The sequence below is a fragment of the Elephas maximus genome, chromosome 24 (assembly GCF_024166365.1).
Source record: "Elephas maximus indicus isolate mEleMax1 chromosome 24, mEleMax1 primary haplotype, whole genome shotgun sequence".
Taxonomy (NCBI): domain Eukaryota; kingdom Metazoa; phylum Chordata; class Mammalia; order Proboscidea; family Elephantidae; genus Elephas; species Elephas maximus.
Window position 1 is genome coordinate 33,201,444 of NC_064842.1, and position 26,009 is coordinate 33,227,452.

Here is a 26,009-nt window from a genome sequence, read left to right on the forward strand (position 1 = left end):
GTTTAAAATTTTGTACAGTTGAGGAACAGCTTTTATGTTTTTTAATTCAGGCTGGGTTTCAAAAATATTCTGCCAAGTGGCTTGTAAGAATTTCCTTACGTTCTCCTTTCGACCTACACATTTCAGCTCGTTTGGCAGTCTGGAAGGCTATTTATTACCTCAAGGACTGCAGTCTATTCAGACGGTACACAAGCCTAGCACAGCGTTTTCCACATTAGATGTTGGATAAAGACTGAAAATCTAAATCACAGCCCTTTTTATTGTTGAGATAAATGGCAGGTGTAAAGAAATACGGTTGGCTTATTTTTGCCGAGGTTTTTATGTTGTTTTTGTTTGTCACTATTATCTTAAAAGTTATTAATCTAGTAATGCTCACGAAACACTAAAAACCACTTCTGAGGAGTAGATCCATTACTTTGCATTTAAGCGCCTGAATATGGAAATTGGAATGAGCATTGATTATTTAATTTGGTAACCGAAAAAATTCTCCTCAGGGGTTTTAAACTGTGCAGAATTTCACAGGGCTTAAAAATTGTAAAAGCACATCAAATTTTAGTGCCTTGAAATTAAGTTGAAATGGGGCACAGTGGCTTGGATTAACACCACAGTAGTACTTATTTTTGTTTTTAACCATTTCAGGCCTTTTCGAAACACAGCCTGTGTGGCGTAGCAGAAAAAAACTCAAGTTTTGGAATCTGACAGTCCAATTCCTGGATTCAGTCCCAGTTCTACGTGACCTTGGGCAAGTTACTTTACTTCTCTGAATTTCCGTTTCATCATACGCAAAACGAGGATCGCAATAGCCACCCTGCAACTTTGTCTAGAACTGTGCCTAGAACGTACCCGATAGGCCTAAATAAGCAGCAGCCATCATTACTGTTCGGCCCTGCTCCGCACCCATCTCCCAAACAACCATCTCCCAGCCGGCTTTATTTCCCCCAAGCAGGTGTAGGCACTGTGTGGGGGAGACCGGGCTGCGGACAGGAGGCCCGGCTTTTCGAATCCACCTGGCCTTCCCCTCGGCGTCGCCCGAGCAGGCCAGGGCGAGCGGTCGCAGCTAGCCAGACTCTCGGCTTCGCGGGGGCCGCCAGGGCGGAGCAGGCGGGGGAGGGGAGGTGCGCCGGGTCCCGAGGCCCGGCCCGCCGAGCCTGCGGGCAAGCGGAGGCGGCCGCACAGCGACCAGAGCCGCCGCCCCGCCGCCCGAGCGTGTGCGCGCGGTCGCGCCCGCCTCCTCGCCTTCCCTCCCCTGGTCCCTCCCTCCGCTCCCCCGCCCTTCGCACGCCCGCCCGGGTCGCGGCAGGGCCGTGGTGTACGTGCAAAGCGCGCAGAGCGAGTGGCGCCCGCACGCCCTCGGCTCTCCCGAACAGGCTGGGCCGGGCGGCCGGGACGCAGAGGCGGCAGCGGCGGCCGGTCTCGCGCGCCCGGGCCCACGCGCAATCCGCGCCAAGGTAGCCCTCGGCCGTAAGGCCGCGCTCCCTCAGCCGGCGGCGGCGGCGATGAGGCGCTGAGGCGGCGGCCGCCGGCGCTGCGCGGCCCGGACCGGAGGACTAGGAAGCGGACCGGGCCGAAGCGCGGCGGGGGACGCCGGCCGCCTCCCTGAGGCAAGAGCCGGGCGCGTGCATGGCGCAGTAGCGGCCGCGGCCTCTCACCTCCGCTCCCCCGGCCCTGGGCGAGGCCGTCTGGCTGTTACCCCCTCCTGCTCGGCTGCCGCCGCCGCCGCCATGGCCAATGACAGCGGTGGGCCCGGCGGGCTGAGCCCGAGCGAGCGAGACCGGCAGTACTGCGAGCTCTGTGGGAAGATGGAGAACCTGCTGCGCTGCAGCCGCTGCCGCAGCTCTTTCTACTGCAGCAAAGAACACCAGCGCCAGGACTGGAAGAAGCACAAGCTCGTCTGCCAGGGCAGCGAGGGCACCGCGGAGCCCCGGAGCGCCCACGGCCACGCCGCGGCTCCCCACTATCCCCATCCTAACTCCGCGCCGCCAGCCGCCGCTGCGCCACCTAAGTCCGGCAGGGCTGGGACCAAAGAGGTCAAGAATGCACCGCCGCGTCGGAACGCGACCGCCGCAGAGACTCCAGGCCGGCCAGCTGGAGACGCGACGGCGACCAAGGCAAAACCGGAGTCCGCGGCGGCGTCCCCGCCTCTTGCGGCCCCCGGCAGCCAGGGGCCGGCGGCGGCCGAGGCGGAGCCCGGGAAGGAGGAGCTGCCGGCCCGCTCGCAGCTGTACCAGAAGTCCAACATGTACCCGCCGAGCAACTCCCCCGGCGAGGGGCTGAGCCACGGCGGCGGGCTGCGGCCCAACGGGCAGACGAAGCCGCTGCCGGCGCTGAAGCTGGCGCTGGAGTACATCGTGCCGTGCATGAACAAGCACGGCATCTGTGTCGTGGACGACTTCCTAGGCAAGGAGACCGGCCAGCAGATCGGCGAGGAGGTGCGGGCCCTGCACGACACGGGCAAGTTCACGGACGGGCAGCTGGTCAGCCAGAAGAGCGACTCGTCCAAGGACATCCGTGGAGATAAGATCACCTGGATCGAGGGCAAGGAGCCCGGCTGCGAGACCATAGGGCTGCTCATGAGCAGCATGGACGACCTGATCCGCCACTGTAACGGGAAGCTGGGCAACTACAAAATCAATGGCCGGACGAAAGTAAGTGTGTGCCTAGGGTTTGTGCAGGACGGCCCTTACTCGGCGGGTGGCCGCCTCCCCGCGACGCGGCTGCCTAGGGTCAGGAGCAGCATTTCTGATTTCTCGGTATAAAAGTAATTTCCTTCCTGTGTAGCTGGCTAATCCTCAGCACCCGATGAAGGAAAAGGATATAACCCGTAGACAAGTGTTTCTCTAGTTAACCCCTATCTCTGTGTCCACTTTTTCCATTTACTGTCTGCCTACAAACTTTGCCAGCTGATCGCATGGTTTTCCGATTAAACATAGGCACTACACTCTCCCTTTTACTTTGCTATTTTTTTTTCCTTCCATTGCACTATCAGTCACAAATCAACCTTATTGGAGTTTTAGCTACCCAATGGGGGGTATTAGAGTGCTACCCAAAGCAGGTGCTGCTGTTGATCTGCCTTGTGTTTACATAAGCTCTTAAATTCCCTGTAGTGTTTGACTCATTCATCAGATTCTGATTAAGAGTCAAAGGCTGCGTGTTTAGTTAAGAATCTGCCAAACGACCACAAAAAGGTAAATCTAAAATAAGCATTTAGTGCAAAGACTGCTTATATTCAGGAAGAGCTCGGCAGCACCCCTCCCCCTCTTGTATAGCTCCATCATTCACCCTGTCCCTTTGGTTGAAACCCACTACAAAACCGGGAAAGAAGTATTTCCGTTTCCAGATCGCTCAGGGTAGGTAGGTTACATTTTTAGCATAGGTTTCCTTTATTTGCCTTGTTAATATAATCCCTATGTTGAAAAGTAGCTGTTTTGTAGCTTCCTGGAAAAATACATGCAATTGGAGCAGGAGGACTCCTTTTACCATCTCAATTTAGTGAGATCTTTTTGTTTTCTCTTTACCATTGCAGTTTTCCCTAACAAATTCTTCAGTTCCTACCGAGTCTAGTCCTCCTTCCTCCCTCCCTCTCTCATTATGATAAACACTAAACTTTTCCTCCTTCATGCACTCTCTCTTGCAGATCTTTTCCATTTTACTTCCCAGATCTTGATCTCTTCTTTGTACTCACCTCCTCCACACCCCGCCCTGGTCCACCCTCCTCCACCATCAATCTCTGCCCAATTTTGCAAGTTTTGAGATACTGTCTTGCGAGATTATTGCACATAGGTGTTTATGCATGCAGTCTGATTCTTCCCAGTAGTTCTTTTGTGCGGGGCAGACCATCTAACAGTCACTACGTGTGACTCCCACACTGCCTGAAAGGCTGAGCGTAGGCAGTGAGGAAAGTGCTAAACATGAAAATTTTGTGGGGAAAAAATACAGGGCAAAGTCTCGTTTACATATTGCCACTTCAGTGCTGTATGAAGGCACTTGTCTTAATGTCATGTAGTCTCAAGTAAATGAACAGTTGCTAAATATTCAACTGATAGAAAAAACAGGCCTGATTAAATATCAGCCTTGATGGCCTTTAATAAGATTTTCATTTATATAAAAAATATTTTGTGATGGATCAAATCTGAATATGGTCCTGATCCCTAGAGGTGATGGATCAAATCTGAATATGGTCCTGAACCCTAGAGCAGGAAAGGAACTAGCTTGTGAGAATATTAATAAAGGGCTGTGAAGGCTGACCAAGGTTTATAGTTGGCACATAAGCTTAAGATGGAGCCATGAAGAAGATAATCTCCTAAGTCTTCCTTGATCTTCTTTCCTTAGTTCATTTAGCCTTCCAAGTTAAGCTGAGTCCTCTTCTCTCTCCTATAGGGTCGCTATGAGTCGGAGCCAACTTGATGGTAGTGGGTATCTTCCTGTTTCCACCTGTCCTTCTTAGGGAAGAGACAGCAGTCAGCCTGACTTTACTGGTGTTGCTTCTCATGGAGAGACTGTTAGAAAATAGCCACCTCCTTCCTCAGGAATCCCAGTTGCTGAAGGCAACAGTAGTTAAGGTTTTTAATCACTTGACTACACATATCATCATGTGGTAAGGGGCTAGCAAAAGAAAGGATGAATTTTAAACTCTTGACATTTTAGCTTATGCTTGCATCAGTTTTAGAATGTGAATGGTCTCAGGGAATTCCTTTCATTGTACTACTTTGCTGAATGAATTTTTGGTGATCATGTTTGATTGTGTAATTTAAGTATTCCTAAAGAGACCAGGGAACCTGCTTTGGGAGAGTGAGAAGGCCGTCAAAACACCAGCTACCATATACTGAACAACCATGGCGTGCTAAGGACTGGATTAGCCTGGACACAGACATGATCGCAGTAATCTTAATAATCCTGTGAAGTAGGTAGTATCATTCCTAATTTACATTTGAGGAAATTTTAGCTCAGACTTGGCCGGGATCTTCCCCTTCAGTTAACCTAGCTGGGATTCAAATTTAGGTCATTCAGATAGATATCAAGCCCCATGCGTTTTCCTATCAGGCTAGATACAGGTAGGACGTTAGATGAGAAGATGTAGATTACTTGGCATACTATCAGAACTAAAATTTTGGTACACATATTTTGTTGAGGTGGGTGAATAACATTATCATCGTATGCGAATAATTGTCCTTTATGGATGAGCCGGAAACCCTGGTGGCGTAGTAGTTAAGAGCTACAGCTGCTAACCAAAAGGTCGGCAATTCGAATCCATCAGCTGCTCCTTGGAAACTCTATGGGGAAGCTCTACTCTTTCCTATAGGGTTCCTATGAATCGGAATCAACTCTGGCAATGGGTTTGGTTTTGGTTTTATGGTTGGGCTATATAAACTTTTCTGTTAGGTGACTATGTAATGTTTATTTCAGGTGGTAGTGGTATTAGATGCTGTTGAGTCGGTTCTAACTCACAGCGACCCTGTGTACTACAGAATGAAACACTGCTGGGTCATTTGCCATCCTCACGATTACGTTAAAGCCCACTGTTGGCAGCCACTGTGTCAGTCCATCTCGTTGAGGGCCTTCCCCTTTTTTGCTGACCCTCTGCTTTACTGGTCCCTCCTGATAACGTGTTCAAAGAGTGTAAGACAAAATCTCACTATCATCACTTCTAAGGAGCATTTTGGCTGTACTTCTTCCAAGACAGATTTGTTCATTCTTCTGGCAGTCCATGGTATATTCAGTATTTTTTGCCAACACCATAATTCAGAGGCATCAGTTCTTCAGTCTTCTTTGTTCCTTGTCCAGCTTTCACATGTTTATGAGGCAATTGAAAATACCATGGCTTGGGCCAGATGCACCTTAGTCCTTAAAGTGATGTATTTGCTTTTTAACACTAGAAAGAGGTCTTCTGCTGTAGATTTGCCCAATGCAATATTTCATTTGATTTCTTGACTGCTGCTTCTAAGGGCATTGATTGTGGATCTGACTAAAGTGAAGTCCTTGAAAACTTCAATATTTTCTCCGTTGATCGTGATGTTGCTTATTGGTCCAGTCGTGAGGATTTTTGTATTCTTTATGTTGAGGTTTAATTTGTACTGAAGGCTGTAAGTGCTTGAAGTCCTCTTCACTTTGAGCAAGCAAGGTTGTTTCGTCTGCAGGTTGTTAATGAATCTTCCTCTAATCCTGATGATGTGTTCGTGTTCATATAGTTCAGCTTCCTGGTTTATTTGCTCAGCGTATAGATTGAATAAGCATGGTGGAAGGGTACACACCTTATTTCAGGTTGTTGTTGTTGTTAGGTGCTGTCAAGCCGGTTCCGACTCATAGTGATGCTGTGGGACAGAACAGAACTGCCCCATAGGGTTTCCTAGGCTGTCATCTTTAGGGAAGCAGACGGCTACATCTTTTTGCTGCAGAGTAGACTGGTGGATTCGAACTGCAGACTTTACGGTTAGCAGCCGAGCAGTTAACTACTGCATCACCAGGGCCACTTTATTTTTATTCACCTGAATCATACTCATTTCAGTGTAACTCTTAAGAAATAGTAGAATATGTGCGTCATGTGTGATTGCAGATAAGGTCTTAAGTTAAAACATTTATTATCCTTAACAACATTATAACATTATACAGATTTAAAAAGTTACTTGCCTCAAGGTAGGCACCAAAACCGGTTGCTGTGGGGTTGATTCTGACTCACGGCAAGGCCACGTGTGTCAGAGAACTGTGCTCCAAAGAGTTTTCAACAGCTGATCTATCAGAAGTGGATTGCCAGGACTTTCTTCTGAGGTGCCTCTGGGTAGACTCTAACCTCCAGCCTTTTCAGTTAGTAACCGAGTGCATTAACTGTTTGTACCACTCGGGGACTCCTTAAAGTAGGTAGTTGGTGTATTATCCTTGTATATGGATTAGGAAGGAGTCCTTGGGTGGTGTGTGTGGGCTGTAAGAAATCATAGATGACTTGAGGATAGAGGAAGAAGGGGAATGTAGAGGAGCGAGGATTATGGACAGATGTTGTACTCTTCTGTTGGAGTTTCTTAGCCACTCTGCAGGAAAAAAATTGCCCGTTAAAATAAAAGTGCTGGGATCGAATACATATTATTTTTGGAATTTAATTTGAAAGGTATTCTGTTCAGTTAAAATGTACATAAAGAAAAGGAGTAATAAAATAGTTTGAGACCAATAAACAGCAAATTATATTCCTAAGATTTTTTTTACTGCAATTGCAGTTTTTATTGCAATTAATTAGTCAGCCCTGGCTGATGATGGCTTTTGGAGCAAAAAATAGGATGAAGAAAATCCAGTTGCTTTATTACCAGCTACCGTAGAGGGAGGCTGACAGTCCTCTTAGACGTTAAAAACGAAGCCAAACAAAAATTGCCTAACTACTTCTGCCACGTTCTTTGTGCTATTCGCATCCAAGGTATACAGACTGAAGCAGCTTGTTTAATGGTTTAATGAGTTTATCAGAATTTAAGATCACAGTCAGCTGTTCTGTGTGCCAGAAGGTTGAAAATATTGTAACGGCAGTAGTTCTGTCAGCTATAAAGGAGGTACTTGTGGACTGAAAGGATAGTCTTAATAGGTTGCTATGGAACCAAGTTCAATTTTGTAGGAAGACATTTTGTATAGTGAGTTAGTTTAATTCTAAAGGCATTTTATTTTAAATTTGAAGATTTTTTTCATAATTCAGATTTACAACTCTTTATTAATCTATTGCCTAATATGCCACACAAATCCTACAAAACCTGTTCCAATGGAGGAAGACTTGTTAATGTAGAAGGATAATGACTTTGCTGCTGTTAGATGAGTTGGATCCTGGGTCCTCCACTGGTTCTGTGTCCTTGGACCAGTTGCTTACCCTTTCTGAGCCTCAGTTGCTCCTTTGTAAACTGGTGTTAAAGGATGCCTGTCTTTTCTGTCCCTGGGCTTGCTGTGAGGACTCATGATCATGCTTGTGAGAGCACTTTTGAAGTGGTGAAGCATTATGCAACAATGGTGTTACTATTACTGTCCTCATTTTTTCAGCTTTCTATTTGTCTGATTCCTTATATCAGAGTTCTGTGCTTTCCCGGCCTTTTATTCCGTCTTATAAAATGGAGAAAAAAGACTTAGAAGACCAAAAAAAAAAACCCAAACCTGACTCATAGTGAAGACTTACAGTGCTCACCTATTTTTTGGTCTAACCACCACCTCCCTTCCAGCCCCACCCCATACACGTACCTGCACTTTTTTTTTAAAAAAACAGGAAATTAGTCCCAGAGAAGTTAAGTGATTTGTTCAAGGTCAAAGAGCTGGTTATTGACAAAACTGACAAGACAGTTAATTCAGCTCACCCCTGTGTCTACAGTTCATGCTGCATCTCATAGAAAAATTACGTATTCCTACTTAATTAATTTTGGTATATTTAATGCTGTTTTTGAGGTTATACATGAACATTTGTGACTTCCTTTTACTTCTCCCTTTTACTGCCTTTGTGTTTCTAAGCTTTGGCTTATCTGACATTCTAGTTTACATTTTCCTCCTTTAGATAATCCCTCCCTAATAGATGTTCTTTATTCACCTCCTTTTCTTTCCTCTCAAATTAAAGTCATTTTCCCTGAAAGTAGGCTTACTCTCTTTTGTTTCTTAAGTAGGAACTGTCTTCTCCCTCTGTGTTTTTGATTTACGTATTTTTCTCTGTTTCCCCCACTCTTTTTTCCCCTTTTCAGGCTTGAAATCTTTGTTCCTTTTCTTCCATGTTTTCTGAAGCCTGTGCTGTTCTGGTAGGCCTTTGGATTGATACTCCCAGCTTAGCAGTTATTATTTTAAGTTTTCACTTAGGCCTTTAAAGCTATACCTACTGATTGCCTCAGTCTCTCTTTCATTCTAGCATGGTCTTTATGTATGCATTTTACTACTCTGCTTGCATTCTACCTCCTCTTCCACAGTACCGTTGTTTCCACATTTGAAAGATTATCCATCACTACAGGACTGCATTCAGTTTATTGGGCCATGTTCATGTCTTTGTGTCTTATTACAGCTAAAACCCTTCTGTTGTAAAAAACAAAACAAACAAAAAATTGATAGTGAACCAAAATCTTCCCTCACCACAGTTTGCTTCGCATTTGTATTTCCTAGTCCAAATTCTGAATTGTTCTGCCACCTTTATTGGAATGTTTTGTATTTCATAATTACATTTTTCCAGAACCAAGTCACAATTAGTTTTATTTCTGAAGTACATGGATAGTATCTGTAGTCCCTGTTTGCTCATTGAAATCAACATAAAATTTTCATGAGTTTGGTCCTCATTTCCCTTATTCAGTGTCCCAGATCCAGTTCCTTTACCAAAACACCATATATGTACTCTTGGTTTCTCCTCGCATTCTCTTGAGTCCTATTTTGATAACTTTCACATTCATTCATTTATGGAGATATGTGAAATGAGTACCTTCCATGTGCCAGGTACTGTTTTAGGAGCAAGAGATACTTGAACAACAACAACATAGAAAACCCCTGTTCTTATAGAGTGAAATTCTCCTTGGGGTAGGTGAGGAGTGAGGAGAGAGAGTCAAACAGATACATAAGTAAATGTGTAATATGTTAGGTGGTAAATATTAAGACCAAAATAAAACGGTGTGGTGACAGAGTGACCAGAGGATATACTCTTTTAGATGAAATTGATAAGAGAGTAAGATGGTATTTAGGTAGAGACTCAAATGGAGCAAGGAGGTGAGTTACATGAGTATATGGAAGAAGAGTACTCCAAGTAAATAGCAAATACAAAGGCCCTAACGTGGAATGTGCTTGGTGTCCTGACAGCTAGGAGGCCACTGCAGTTATAGTCGAGTGAATGAGGGAGTGTGATAGGAGATGTGATCAGTTGCATAGTGGGATAGGAAATGAGATCAGTTCATATAAGGCTTTGCTTTAGAAGCCATGGCAAGAACTCTGGGTTTTATCCTGGGTAGTATGGGAGGCCATCGAAGAGTTTGTTTTAAAAGATTACTGTGGCTGCTGCGTGGGAATAGACTATAGGGGAATGAGGGTGTATGCAGGAATAAAAAAATACCAGTTAGGAAATTGTTGCAATAGGTGAGGCACTAGATACTGAAGGCTTAAATTAGAGTTGTAGCTGGGGAGGTGGTAAGAATTAGTTGGACTCTGGATATATTTTGAAGGTAGAGTCAATGAGATGTGCTAATGGATTAGATGTGAGGTGTGAGAGAAAGGAAGGAATCAAAAATGACCCCAAATGGCACCTGGCAACCGTTACTGAACACATTGATCAAAGATTCTCTAGAATTCTGATCAAAGGGGAAAAAATACAGAATAGAATTTCATAGTTTCGTGGACTCCCTGGACAGAGTGGGGAAAAAAATATAGAACAGAATTCAAATTCCCCAAAAAAGACCAGACTTACTGGTCTGACAGAGACTGGAGGAACTCTCCTTTATGGCCTCCAGACACTCTGGTAACCCAGAATTAAAACCATTCCCAAAGCGTACTTTTCAGACAAAGATCAGACAGGCTTGTAAAACAAAAAATAACATGTGAGTAATGTGCTTCTTAGTACAATCAAATATCCAAGACCAAATGGGCAACTCTTGTCCAAAAGCAGGATGAGAAGGCAGGAAGGGATAGCAACTGGATGAATGGGAACCCAGGGTAGAGAGGAAGAGTGTCCTGTCACATTATGGGGACTGCAGCTAATGTCACAAAACTATGTATATACATTTTTGAATGAGAAATTAACTCAGGCTGTAAACTTTAAACTATAGCAAAAAAAAAAAAATTCACAAGGACACCAGACTTTCTGGAGCCATGGAGGCTGGATGAACCCCTGAAACTGTTGCCTTGAGATAATCTAAACCTTAAACCGAAAATATACCCTGAAGTCTTCTTAAAACCGCAACAGTAGTTTAGCTGAACTGGTAAAGAATGTCTGCCTTGAGCATTGTGCTCTTTCAAGATCTATCATTATGGGACCAAACTGACAACAGCAACTAAAAAGATTAGGTAGGAAACTTATGGAGCAATGAGTTTATGTTAATTGGGGTGGGGAGGGACAGTTTGGAAAAGGAGGATGAGAATGGTTGCACAACTTGAAGAATGTAATCAATGTTACTGAATTGTACATGTAGGAACTGTTGAATTGGTATATATTTTGCTGTATACTCAACAACAGCAACAAAATGACCCCAAGATTTTTCTCTTAAGCACTCGGAAGGTTATAATTATTATCTTACCTTGCCCTAACTCTTCTGCTTTTTTTCTCTTGTCCCACTTTTTCAGAGTCTCTATTTATAGCAGATTACTGATGATTATTTCCTAGCCAAAGAGGCAGGAAAAAAATTCTATGCTCCGTATTTCCACATTCTTGCAAATTGGTTGTTCTTGCTGCCACTGCTATTGACCTTATAGCCACATCCTTTCTTCTCCTGGGCTTTATGGCTTCTTTGCACACTATACTGTCATCACCTGCACCCTGGGCTGCCTGTAGGAATTACTGTAAGAACTCTTACAGTCCTTCTCTTGGTGTTGCCAACAAGATGTCTGCTTTCTTGCATGACCTACTTATTTAAGATGGTTTGTGGATATAAAGCCACATGGAAAGAAATATTATTGTTGTTACCGTTGTTACTTGTTATTGATTTGATTCCGAAATTTCAGATTCTGAAACTTAGGGAAGCATTGGAGAAAATTGATGGTTCAGCATGAGACAAGCATAGATTTATATTCAGTGTCAAAACAAAGTCAGAAATAAAACATCTTCACTTAAACACGCTGAAAATAAAACTACTACATAAAAATTGGGAAGGGTGGAATGACCATAAGATATCAAAAATAGTTCCATTGAGTAACAGAGACAAATGAGTATGTGATAGCTTCCTGAAGTAGTAAAGAAGGACAAAGTTAATTATGATTTGCTGTTGTTAACTGCCATTGAGTTGGCCCCCGACTCATGGTGACCTCATGTATTACAAAGTAGACCTGCTCCATAGGGTTTTCTTGACTGTAATCTTCATGGAAACAGGTTGTCAGGCCTTTCTTCTTTGGAGCTGCCGGGTGGGTTTGAACCACCAACCTTTTGATTAGCAGCTGATCACAAACTACTTGTGCCAGCCAGGTTCCTAGAACTGTAGTTTAAGGACCATATTTGATGGTCTGAGAAGATATCAGAGAAATATGAACTCTTTATCCCTTTCATGTGGAGCCTGACCCTGGAATTACAAATGAAAGTACCAACTGTCAAATGGGAACTGATAATATTAATTAGAATATAGTATCCAGGAGTTTTAAGCATAGGAAGCCATGCTTTTGACTCCAAAATGAGGGAGGGTCCAAAAGTATGGGTAAACATTAGGTTATTGTTTATGAGATAGTTTGAAAACATTAAAGCCTCGAAGGTCAAACGTGAGCTATGGAATCCAGGAACCTGTAAGCTCATCCTAATTCAAACAGCCTAATTTTAATACTGATTTTTGTGGTATAAAACCTGATAGGAAACATCAAGTCTAACTAGTATATGGAAAAGAACTAGTCAAGTTTGGGGAATTAAAAGATTGACCATTCATCTGAACTTTTTCTCATCAGTGTTGGTACTTTGAACTCTGATCTATAAGTGGTCACTAGAAACTCTGATTCTATAGTTTTGTCATATAAACCATTATTCTATCTCTAGGAATTTTTAAATTTTCTCTTAGAAGTCTTCTGACTTGCTAGCACTAATCTGAAATCAATTTCTTGAAAATTACTTTTTAATTATAAAGTTTAGCAATTTTTTTTCCCCTTAGACCCGGTCTTGCTGCTTTACCAGCACTGTCAACTACCCACCCTCTAAAATATTTGGCTACTTCTTTATTAGCCTGGGTTCTAGCCTTAGAATTATTTTTCCACATTGTATTTTTCAGAGTTTCCCTTCTTTTCTAAACTTCTAACTGGTTATTTCTTAAAGCTTAGTTGTTAGCTTTCTGCTCATCACTGTCAGAAGACACATGCATGTTGGGAGAACTTGAAAAATCTGTATTTCTAGACTTTTCTTCTCAGCTCGTATTAGGTATCTATTGCCATGTAACAAATTACCCCAAAACTTAGTGGCTGAAAACAATACATACTTATTATCTCACAGTTTCTGTGGCTCAGGAATCTGGGCACAGCCTACCTGGGTCTCCTGCTTTACCATCTCTCACCAGGCTGCAGTTAAGATGTTGCCCTCCTCCGAAGGCTTGGGTGGGAAAGGATCTGCTTCCAAGCTCACTCAGTGGTTATTGGTAGCATTCAGTTCCTCACAGGTTCTTGGACTGAGGGCCTCAATTCTTGCAGTGTGGACCTCTCCAACATGGCAGCTTGCTTCATCGAAGTGTACAAGCCAAGGAGGCCCTAGAAAGTCTATTAGCAAGACAAGTCCCTTTTGTAATCTAATCACGGAAGTGACATTCCATTAGTTTTCCTGTATTCTTTTCAGCCCACACTCAAGGGGAAGGAATTACACAAGGGTGTGAGTACTAGGCAATAAGGATCATTGAGGGCCATTTTAGAATGTTGGCTATCCCACAGCTCAAGTGCTACATTTTCATTTGCCTACTGGACACCTCCATTTCCTTATCTGGATGTATATTCAATCTGTCTACAACAGCACTACAAAATAGACATTTCTGTGATGATGGAAATATTCTGTATCTGCATTATCCAATATTGTAGCTCCCGGTTTCGTGTGGCTATTGAGATTTTGAAATGTGGCTGGTATGACCGAGGAGCTGAATTTTTTTTATCTTATTTAATTTTAATTTCAAATTGAAATTTAAAGTCACACTTGAGGAAGGGTGGTGATCACAGACACATTCTCTGATAGTTCAGGTCTAGAATAGTGAATCCGTAAAGATTTTCTCTATTTCTTATTTCTTCCTTACCCACTAGAAAAGGCTTGCTTCTTTTTACTATCTCTTTCTTGAGTCATATTCATTCTCTTAAACACAGTGGACATCATCAGACTCCTTCATTGTTTTCATTTAGTTTGTTCTTAAGCTGTTTCTTCCATTGCAGTGTCTGCCCCTTAAATGTTGCTGTTCTTTATGGCCTGTGGTTTGTCTTCTCTTTTCTGTCTAGTCTACAATTTTTTCTTCTTGGGTGAGCTCTTGTCCTCGTGGAAACACAGGTTCTTAAGTTCATTTGCCTGTTTTCAAACCCTTGTTTTGCTACTTAATTGCTCCCTGATTTTGGGGAAATTTTCTAACAATACATCAGGTTCCTTGTCAGTATAATAGGAATTAATAATAGTACCTAACTCAATAAGGCTTGAGGACAGATGAGATAATACATGAGAAGTGACCAGCAGATAATTAGTGCTCAATAAGTATTAGCTATAATTATAATAATATTGATAAAAGTAGTAGTGGTAGTAGTAGGAGGTGCAACCATGACTTCAGTATTAGAATTTGTTAATGACCCATTGATCTGTCTCTCACTGTGACACCCTTAGAGGACAAATGGATATCTTCACCTGAATGATCTGGAAATATTGCAAACTCAGCATGATTAAGACTGAAGCTTCCCCTTGGGGAGAGGAGGGATGAGTATTGGGAGCACTATTTGGTTGGAAGGTAGGGGGACAGGTTTAAAATTAGTGCTTCACCTGTCTGTGAACTCCATTTATTTATTCAACAACTGTTCACAGACTGTCTGGTATATGCCAGGATCTGTGCTAGGCATTCAGGATACCATGGTGCCAATGTCAAATTAATTCTCTCTGACCTTCTGGAGTCTTATTTTCTGAGGGGAAGACAACATTGAACCTGTAATTCCAAGTGTGTTGAAAGTTTATGAGATATACAGATGTACAAATGTGATGAGATGTTTATGAGAGGCTGTGGGAGTATATTACCTAACTCATTCAGCAGGCCAGGAAAGATTTCCTTGAAGAAGCAGTCTTTTAGGCTGAAGGGTGAGCTGGAGTAAGTCCATTTAAAGTCTCCAAGTATGGAAAGAGCATGATGTTTTAGAGGAACATACTTTCTCTTATCAGTATGAAAAAAATCAATATGTAAATTTTACTCATTAAAAATTATTTCATGTATGTCACATTTTTTATTGTGGTAAGTATATATGTAACAAAACATGTACCATTTCAACATTTTTCATTTGTACAATTTGTGTCATTATGCTTATCATGTTGTTCAGTCATCACCTCAATCTATTTCCAAATTTTTCCATCACCCTTAACAGAAGCTCAGTGTATCCTACACAGTGAGTCTCCCTTTCCCTCCTGCCTGCCCCTGGTAACCACTAGTGAACTTTCATCTCTAAACATTTGCCTATTCTAGATATTTCATGTAAGTGGGATCATATAATTTTTGTCCTATTGTGACTGACTTTATTCACTCAGCGTGATGTTTTCAAGTTTATTTGTGCTGTAGCATGTATCAGGACTTCATTTGTCTTTATGGCTGTGTAATACTCCATTGTGTGTGTGTAGCAATTTTATCCATTCATGTATTAGTGGACATTTAGTTCATTTCTGCCTTTTGGCTATCGTTAATAGTGTTGCAGTGAGCATTGGTGTACAAGTATCTGTTTGTGTTCCTGCTTTCATTTCTTTAGGATATATACCTAGGAGTAGAATTGCTGGATCATATTGTAATTCTGTGTTTATCTCTTTGAGGAACTGCCAAACTGTAAACTTTTTGAGTTTTTATAACAGTGGTCTCATACAATATTTGTCCTTTTGTGAATGACTTATTTCACTCAGAGTAATACTCTCCAGATTCATCCATGTTGTGAGATGTTTTGCAGATTCATCATTGTTCTTTATCATTGCATGGTATTCCTTTCTGTATATGTACTGTAATTTGTTTACGCGTTCATCTGTTGATGGGCACCTAGGTTGTTTCCATCTTTTTGCTATTGTGAATAATACTTCAGTGAACATGGGTGTGCATATGTCTGTTCCTGTGACAGCACTTCTTTCTCTGGGATATATTTCTAGGAGTGGAGTTACTGGCTTATGTATTTCTATTTCTAGCTTTTTAAAGAAGCACTATATTGTTTTCCATAGTGGTTGTACCATATTACATTTCCACCGGCAGTGTATGAGAGTTCCAGTTTCCCCACAACCTTGCCAGCATTTATTGTTTTCTGAATTTTTAATCAGTGCCATTCTTGCAGGGTGAGATAGTATCTCATCGTGGTTTTGATTTGCATCTCTCTAATGGGTTTTTTTTTTTTTTTTAATGGGTAATGATTGCAGGCATCTTTTCATGTATTTGTTGGTCACTTGAGTGTCCACTTTGGTGAAATATCTGTTCATGTCCTTTGCCCATTTTGTGATTGGGTTGCTTGTCTTTTTATTGTTGAGTTGTTAGAAATTTTCTGTATATTTTAGAGATTAAACCTTTATCAGATATGTTGTTGCCAAAGATTTTCTCCCAGTTTGTAGACTCTGTGTTTACTTTCTTGGAAAAGTCTTTCAATGAGCACGTATATTTAGTTTGTAGGAGGTCCCAGTTACCTAGTTGATCTTCTGGAGTTTGCACATTTTTAGTTATGCTTGATATTCTATTTATACCATAAATTAGGGCACTTAGTTTTGTCCCTATGTTTTCTTTCATGAGCTTTATAGTTTTAGGTTTCACATTAGGTCTTTGATCCATTTTGAGTTAGTTTTTGCATATGGGGTTAGATATGGATCCTGTTTCATTTTTCTGCAAATGGATATCCAGTTTTGCCAGTACAATTTGTTGAAGAGACTATCTTTTCCCTATTTAATGGACTTCGACCCTTTGTTGAAGATAAGGTGTCCAAAGGTGGATGGATTTATTTCTAGATTGAAAATTCTGTTTGTTCATTTAAGTGTCTGTTGTTATACCAGTACCAGGCTGTTTTGACTACCGTAGATGTAGGTTCTGAGACCAGTAATGTGAGGCCTCCTACTTTGTTCTTTTTCACTAATGTTTTAATATCTTGGGACTCTTTCCTTTTGGTGGTTAGCTTTTTAATCTCGTGTCCCTCTAAGTTGTTGGAACTTGGATTGAAATTTCGTTGTATCTGTAAGTTGCTTTGGGTAGTATTGACATTTTCACAATGTTATGGCTTCCTGTCCATGAGTATGGTATGTTTTTCCATTTATGAAGGTTTTTTATGGCTTCTTGCAGTAGTATTTTGTAGTTTTCTTTGTATAAGTCTTTAATACCCCTAGTTAGGTTTATCTTTTGGGAGACTATTATAAATGGTATTGTTTTCCTGATTTCCTTTTTGGAGTTATCTTTGTTAGTGTAGAGGAACCTACCTGATGGTTGTATGTTGATCTTGTACCCTGCCACTTTGCCGAATCCTTCTACTAGTTCCAGTGGCTTTCTGGGATTTTCTGTGTATAGGATCATATTGTTTGCGAATAGGGATAGTTTTATTTCTTCCTTACCAATTTAGATGCCCTTTATTTCCCTTTCTTGTCCTACAGCTCTAGCTAGGACTTCTAGTACAGTGTTAAATAAGAGTGGTGATAAAGGGCATCTTGTCTGGTTCCCATTCTCAGGGGGAATGCTTTCAGTCTCTCTCCACTGAGAATAATGTTGCCTGTTGGTTTTGTGTATATACATTTAAGTTTGTTGAGAAATTTCCCTTCTATTCCTGTTTTGCTGAGACTTTTTATCTGAAAAGAACGTTGGATTTTATCAAATGCCATTTGTGCGTTGATTGACATGATGATGTGATTCTTTTCCTTTGTTTTATTTATGTGGTGGATTCCCTGATGTTATCTTCCCAAAGCACAGATCTGATAATGTCATTTTCCTGCTTATAAATATTTGTTGCCTCCAAAGTCTTGATATGCAAGCTTTTTTTAAAGGACATTTTATTTCCTATCAGAGCCTATTTGTGGGTTTCTGAAACCTGCATTCATTATCTACCTCTGTGGATTTCTACAGTTCTTTCCATGTGGAAAGGTGGCAGGGAGGTTTCTCTAACTTGCTTCTTGCCCCAGTCCCTCTAAGCAGGATTACAGCTCCATCCTATCTGTTGCGGTGGTACTTCTCTCACTGATAGAACACTTTTCACAATGGTGGGTTTCCTTCTTCATTTCTTCTAATTGTGAGCCGCTTGAGGATAGGAATTTGTTCCTGTTGGTATACTCAGCTTTTTGCATTGGACACTCCGTACTATATTTGATTTTTCATTCAAACCTTAATTGAGATTTAATCACTTTATATCTGGATTGTTACACGCTGTTATTTTTTCCGCTTAATTTAGTCTTCTCATTGTACCATCCATATCTATCTTATATAAATTTACCGACACTTAAAGATTTACTCAAAAATGTTCAGAGACTTATTTAAAGGATTCAATGATTCTAAGGCATTTAATCCTTATCAGCTGGCCATCTATCCATTTTTATTTGTCACTGCATTTTGAAATACAACCACTGTTTCAGCCAGACTGTTTTCCTTCTTACTGCTCCTCTCTGCACTTCTGCCAACACATCCATGGTTTCTTTGACTGGCTTATACTCCTACACCCCTACTCAAGCAATTCAAATCTTAAACATCTTTTAGGATGATCTCAAGTACCATCTCCAAATACCTACCCAAACTCTGAACTCCCATTGATCTCTTTTCTTAAAAACTGTATACCTTTTATTCCTGAAGTGTTTTCTCTAGAAAGTTATAAGGGCAGGGGAAATGTTTTGTACTATTCTGTCTTGTGCAAAGTATTTTTGTTATGTATTATTTGTATAGTAACAGTTGTTGAATTGCCCTCAGCTGATATTTTCTTCCTTACCTCACCTCTGCTTCACCACTTTTCCATCTGCCAATTCTAAATTGCAGTAGGATTTTTTCAAAGGCTGTGAGGTTTTGTGTCCCATTGTGGTCACTCCTCCTTTCTGTGTTTACTGTGCTCTTCCTAGTCCCTATTTTCCAGATAAAAATAACCCAGGCCAACATGGCCTAAACTATTTTTAACTCCAAGTTCTGGGAGAAGGATATGTCCTGAAAGTGAAATGAAGTTTTATGGCATTGTCTAGGCCGAAAGTCAGTTGATCAGGCTATGAATTATGGTAGAACTCTGCCCATCCATTAGTCTCAAGGTGACCTGCCTCACTCCCCACCCCACCCCACCATTAATGGCATGAGAATTCCCAGGGATCATGTGTCATTTCAAAATGAAGCAACATAGTAGGCATGATACTTAAAGTGATCTCTTATATCCTACATGACCTAGAAGAGAAAAGCTTGTGGCTAGCAAGCAGACACAAGCTCAATATTGATAACACATGATTGATACGCAAAGTAAAATTTTCAAGAGTCAAAATTTTAAACTTCGAAAATTATTATAGTTTTGAGTTAGTTTTAGAACTGAAATTTATGCAGAATTTGTAATAATATAAAAGGAGGGTTTAAGATTTATGCTTCCAAATGGGGGTATAGATTTTAAAAAATGAGAAATATTTCTGTTTTTAATTGGAAAACGTTTTGGCTTTAACCACATTTCCAGGTTCAAGCAATTATCAACTTGGGAAAGACAGTTGATTTAACTGTGTTAAAAGATGACATTGGTAGTGGAGATGATAGAAAACTGAGGAGTGTAAAGGTATTGCAATTTGGTCTTGGAATGCAGTCAAACATTTTTACCTTCCCACTTAGCTTAATTTCGATATTTAAAATGTATTTTTTACTGCCTGAGGACAGAGTTTTTTAGTTGGTAAGGAAAGTGGCTGAGATTGAAAATTTACCACATACAGTTTATGTATAAAGAATTGTTGTAGATTTGGGTGGTTACAACCCAGTCTTTTGGAATCAAATTTCTTGAATAGAGGAATTAAGGCTGTTTTGGCTAAAAATTATGTGTGATAATAAAATAGTGCCGACACACACACACACACACACACACACACACACACACACACACACACACACAACACAGCTGCTAGTAAGTTTGTTTTCCAAGCAATTATGTAAGCTACTGGCTCGTAATTTTTTTTTTGCTTACAGGCTCCTTTAGGAATCTAATGAAAGCTATGGACCTTTTTTTCCTAAAAAATGAACATATACCCAAAGTTTTGCTTATAATAAAGCCCGTTCATAGACCCTAAGTTAAAAATTCCTATTCTAAAAAGCAAAATGAGGAGTTCTAAAAAACAAAACAAAACAAGAAACATTTTTAACCATTTCATAATCAGGTTATGGTAGAGTGAGGTTTCTGTGAATACTCAGTTGCTATTCTCTTACCTATATCTCTAGAACTAGGCTTTGAGTTTCCCCCCCTCCATGGTGGTAGTCATTTACAGAGTTATAGAATAGAATATAAAATTCATAACTTAATATTATTGGTATGTATAGAGAGACTTCTGAAAGATGTTTGCCTTGTACCATCTGGCTATAGAACAAAACAAAGTTAACTTATTATTTGTTGTTGTTAGTTGCCTCTGAGTGGTTTCTGACTTATGGTGACACCATGTATGCAGAGTAGAACTGCTTCATAGGGTTTTCAAGGCTGTGGTGACCTTTCGGAAGCGGATCTCCAGGCCTGTATCCCAAAGTGCCTCTGGGTAGGTTCGAGCCGTCGACTTTTCAACTAGTAGAGGAGCTAGAGTGCTTAACTGTTGGCACCACCCAGAGACATCAGTTATTTTAGAGAGTATCTTTAATGTATATAAGAACGATTTGTACATATTGCCAGCTTTCAGGGACTGATGGTACTTTGGTGTTACATAGTAACTTTAAGGTTTTTCTTTAACACACACCTACTCTAAGATTCTTGTAGGTGTTTCTTTTGTGTAGAATTCTAGGAAAAGGGAAAACAGTGGTTTAAAAAAAGTGATTACTGACAGAAGCCAGGAATGGGACTAAGACCTGCTAGTATTAGTTTCGATTCCTGTCATCTGTTTATCTTAGCAGTGAGCAAGTCGCTGAGCACCTATGCCAGCCTCTTTATCTATGAAATGGTAATAGTGCTGACCAATGAACACAAGAAATGGTGAATAAATGATTATTGTAAGAAGCTTAGGAAAAAAGTGAGAATATTCTTAGCTCTCAACAGATGCATTTTCAGATTATTAGGGCTTGGCCTCATTGTTGTCGTGTCATTGAGTCAATTTTTGACTCAGATTGACCCCATGCGACAGAGTAGAACTGCCCTATAAAGTTGTTTCCTAGGCTTTAATCTCTACGGAAGCAGATTGTCAGGTCCTTCTCCTGCAGAGGCGTTGGGTGGGTTCGAACTGTCAATCTTTTGGTTAGCAGCTGAGCTCTTACAGCAACTGAGCTCTTAACAGCACTCCATAGGACTTAGCCTTTGTTGCCACTTAAACTATAAACATTTCCTTCTGTGCGTGATGTTGTTTAACATTGGCATCGCAAGTTAAAATTCAATTTTAGGTTCAGAATTCTTGACTTGCCTTTATTGGGATTTTAGAATCTTGATTTAAGTAAAACGAATCTATTTTTGCTTAGGTAGTTGGCACATAGCTTTGGCACTGTGAGAAAGGAAACTCTGGTGAGTTGATAAGGGCATCTTGAACTGAGTTTCAGATAGTTGTGTTACATCATGGGTAATGAAATAACTCGGACTCCGGAATACCTTGATCAAAGAATTCCTTAGCAGAATGAAATCAAATGGCAATAAGTATTTTACTTATAATCATAAATCTAGTACTTAGGCACACCTTTCCTGATTGGTTTAAAGTCAGGAAAGGTGTGCACCAGGGTCGTATTCTTTCACCCTACCTATTCAATCTGTATGCTGAGCAAATAATATGAGAAGCTGGACTATATGAAGAACGGGGCATCAGGATTGGAGGAAGACTCATTAACAGCCCGCGTTATGCAGATGACACAACCTTGCTTGCTGAAAGTGAAGAGGACTTGAAGCACTTAAAATGAAGATCAAAGACCACAGCCTTCAGTATGGATTGCACCTCAACATAATTGCACCTCAACATAAAGAAAACAAAAATCTTCACAGCTGGACCAACGAGCAACATCATGATAAACGGAGAAAAGATTGAAGTTGTCAAGGATTTCATTTTACTTGGATCCACAATCGACAGCCATGGAAGCAGCAGTCAAGAAATCAGAAGACACATTGCATTGGGTAAATCCGCTGCAAAGGACCTCTTTAAAGTGTCGAAGAGCAAAGATGTTACCTTGAAGACTAAGGTGTGCTTGACCCAAGCCATGGTATCTTCAGTCATATCATATGCATATGAAAGCTGGACAGTGAATAAGAAAGACCGAAGAAGAGCTGACGCCTTTGAATTGTGGTGTGGGCGAAGAATATTGAATATACCATGGACTGCCAAAAGAATGAACAAATCTGTCTTAGAAGAAGTACAACCAGAATGCTCCTTAGAAGCAAGGATGGCGAGACTACATCTTCCATAATTTGGACATGTTGTCAGGTGGGATCAGCCCCTGGAGAAGGACATCATGCTTGGCAAAGTACAGGGTCAGCGGAAAAGAGGAAGGCTTTCAGGGAAGTGGATTGACAACAGTGGCTGCAGTGATGAACTCAAGCGTAACAACGATTGTAAGGATGTGCAGGACCGGGCAGTGTTTTGTTCTGTTGTGCATAGGGTCGCTATGAGTTGGTACTGACTTGACGGCACCTAACAACAACAACACAGTATTTAAGCTGCATTTTAAAATTTGGAACCCTTAGACTTTAATTTTTAAAGCTAGCTGTGCATACAAATAAGCAAATACTTGTAAAATGATTGGATCAACTCTCACACAAATGAATTTATACTTATTTTATAGTTCTTAATGATATAAACATAGATTGTTTCATAATTTGTTGATTTTACTTAGCTTTTTTTTTTTTTTTTTTTTAATTTACCATGTGGTCTATAACTTAGCTAATAGGAGGCTTTTAAAATAAAGTCCTGAAAGTTATTTCTTCCTTCCCTAAAAATAGAGAGTGAGGAATTAGGAACTTTGCCTCCTTTTCAGTCATGCTTTATGGTTTCTTTACCCTTAATAGTGTCTTTCTGTGACTATTACCAGTTTGTAGAATTACTTTGGTGTCTGTGCTGTTGAATTTGACTTCTAATAATTGTGCTTATAGTGAAAAATGAAGTTTTAAAAGCTCACGTTTCCTTTGATTTAAGAAATTGCATGTAGGTTCCATACTTTGTATTCATAAAATTGATCACTCTTAACATTTTAAACAGTTTGTCAAAGAGTAATAAATGTGTACTCTATTGAAGTAAAAGGAAGGAGATTTCATGAAGGTTCGAAAACGGTCCTGACTGGGAAAATCTGATCTTACAAAGTGAAAAGAACACCCTGAAGGAGGGGAGGGGAAAAGGGTATATTTTATGATAAAATCAGGAACTAACAGTGCCGAATCGATGATTGGTGCTTGGTGAGGTGAGGTAGTTGGAGGCAGGGTATTTTGAAGTGGAGAACCACAGGGGATTGGTTAAAAAGGATCATTGTAGAAGTAGTGACTGTAGGGGTGTACCGGTGGCCACAAGAGGATTACAAGGTATTTCTTCCCAAGGACATTTGGTTTAAAAAATAGTTAGGGTAATAGTATATTCCTTGAGGGTGGTTGGCTCTAGACATATTTGATAAGCTTAGGGGTGTCAGGACCCTCGCAGAAACATTGTTCCCTTACCCTTGGCTTAACTGTAAAGAAAAACTGTTTCCTAGTTGCAGGCTTTTATGTCTGCATAAAAGTCACTGAATGTTAGAGAAGTTAGCAAGCATTAAGATGGAGTCCAGGCCCAGGCCCAGACTAGCCATTTTAATAGTGTCAAGTGCGTCAGTTTTGGGAGCTCCTACACATTGCCTCCTTTTGATCAAGGATTTTTATGAAAATCCTCTGATCGCTATTTTTAAGAATATTTTCTTCAGCATAGACTGGATAATTATTATTATCCCTTAGGTAGCAGCTTTTTGGTAAGCTTTTAAGACTCTGGATGCTACTGTTCAAGTAGGCAGACATGACCTACCCTCTTTACCATGCGGTGGCTTAACATTCTGCTTCCATGATTTTTAATTGGGAATCTGTGTGGAACAAGGTCAAGGTCATATTTGGGGAACAGCTTGACTTTTTTGAAAGACTAGTGTAAAGTGTTAGGCTTCTCCAGTTTGTTACTGAAATGAATTTCATCTATAAATACAGTTCTCCTCATAGGCGTTATGTTGGTTCTTTGAGCCAAAGTGTTGGACTTAACTTTCATGCAGCATTTGATTGTTTCAATAATTACAACAACAGTAAGTATCATTAGCCCAGTTAGCAGTGTAGATCTAATCCAGGACCCTATCCTGGAAGGCAGCCAACTGAAAATATTTAGGAAGGGATGGGCTATGCATAGGAGGTATTTGAAGCCAGGCAGCATTCTGATGAACTTGTCTGATGCCTTGTTCTATTTATTATGGAAACCCTGGTGGCATAGTGGTTAAGAGCTACTGCTGTTAACCAAAAGGTCAGCAGTACAAATCTACCAGATGCTCCTTGGAAACTCTGTGAGGCAGTTCTGTCCTGTCCTATAGGATCACTATGAGTTGGAATTGACTCGATGGCAACGGGTTTGGGTTTTTTCTTTTCTTTTTTTGCCCAAGTGTAACGAGAAATTTGGTATACGTGCAAACTCCTCCTTGCTTGTTGGACTAGAAGAAAATCAAGGGCAACCCTGTGGTCTATTTTAACGTTAGTTAACAATCCAGGAGAATGCTGTAGTCTAAAAAAAATGTATGGCTTGTTTAAAGGTGATGTTGAGGTTAACAGTAGCATTGGGTATAAAACTATAATCCAGTACAGGGGTTGCTAATGGATCTGAATTTTCATGTCCAGATTTTGGAGTATGATGGCAAATTTGTCAGTCAAATTACTGGCATTAGCCACTGCTTGGGATCATATGACAAAGGCATTTTCATGCCATGTATTAGCAAGAGTCACGATCTATGATAAAAGAATACTTAAGGTTTCATAATGCAAAAATACTAACCAAAAATAATACAATAAGGCAGATACCATAAAAATAATGTCAACAATAAAACAAGTTCTTTCTTCTGTTACTTGCATGGGAAAAACAATATGTTGAAACATGGGATAATACCACAATAATGCAATACAGCAGTTAACAAAAGAATGGCAAATACTATGAAACAAAGTCCAAAACTTCAGTAAGCTGCATAAGGTGATTCTTTTTTTTTAATTGAGCTTTAAGTGAAAGTTTACAATTCAAGTCAGTTTCTCATACAAAAACTTACACACACATTGTTATGTGACCCTAGTTGCTCTCCCTGCAATGTGACAGCACATTCCTTCTCTCCACCCTGTATTTCCCGTGCCCATTCAACCAGCTTCTTCCCCTCTCTGCCTTCTTGTCTCACCTCCAGACAGGAGCTGGCCACATAGTCTCACTCCTCACCAGCATCATTTTATGTCTCATAGTCCAGTCTAATCTTTGTCTGAAGAGTTGGCTTTGGGAATGGTTTTAGTTCTGGGCTAACAGAGAGTCTGGGGTCCATGTCCTCTGGGGTCCCTCCAGTCTCAGTCAGGCCATTAAGTCAGGTCTTTTTTTACTAGAATTTGAGTTCTGCATCCCACTTTTCTCCTCCATCAGGGGTTCTCTGTTGTGTTTCCTGTCAGGGCAGTCATCGGTTCTGGCCAGGTACCATCCCGTTCTTCTAGTCTCAGGCTGATGGTTTATGTGGCCCTTCTTGTCTCTTCGGCTCATTTTTTCCTTGTGTCTTTGGTGTTCTTCATTGTCCTTTGCTCCAGGTGGATTGAGACCAATTGTTGTCTCTTAGATGGCCACTTTGCTAGCTTTTAAGACACCAGATGCCACTAACCAAAGTGGGTGCGTAAGGTGATTCTTAAATAATACAGTATGGTTATTAAAAATGTAACAGTGATAAGGATGACTAATGTCAGAAGGAGAATCATCAATACGCACTATAGTCCTGAATTTACCTTACCAATCAGTTAAGCCAAATTGATAAAACAAAGCAATTTCAAAAGCAGTAAACATCAAGCAAAGTACAGCAAGTTCAAGAGCTTGCATGAGATCTTGTTCCATGATCTTGAGGGAAGCCGTCTACTTTGGATGTCAT

At 40.9% G+C, this 26,009-nt stretch overlaps 1 protein-coding gene across 1 annotated transcript in view; it reads left to right on the forward strand.

The window, feature by feature from the left end:
* Positions 1 to 1,511: 1,511 nt before the first annotated feature.
* EGLN1 (egl-9 family hypoxia inducible factor 1) overlaps positions 1,512 to 26,009 on the forward strand; it is a 93,438-nt gene continuing 68,940 nt past the window's right edge. The window contains exon 1 of the mRNA XM_049868661.1: positions 1,512 to 2,645. Coding sequence (XP_049724618.1) covers positions 1,722 to 2,645 — 924 coding nt within the window. The 5' untranslated portion in view covers positions 1,512 to 1,721. The remainder of the gene's footprint in view (positions 2,646 to 26,009) is intronic.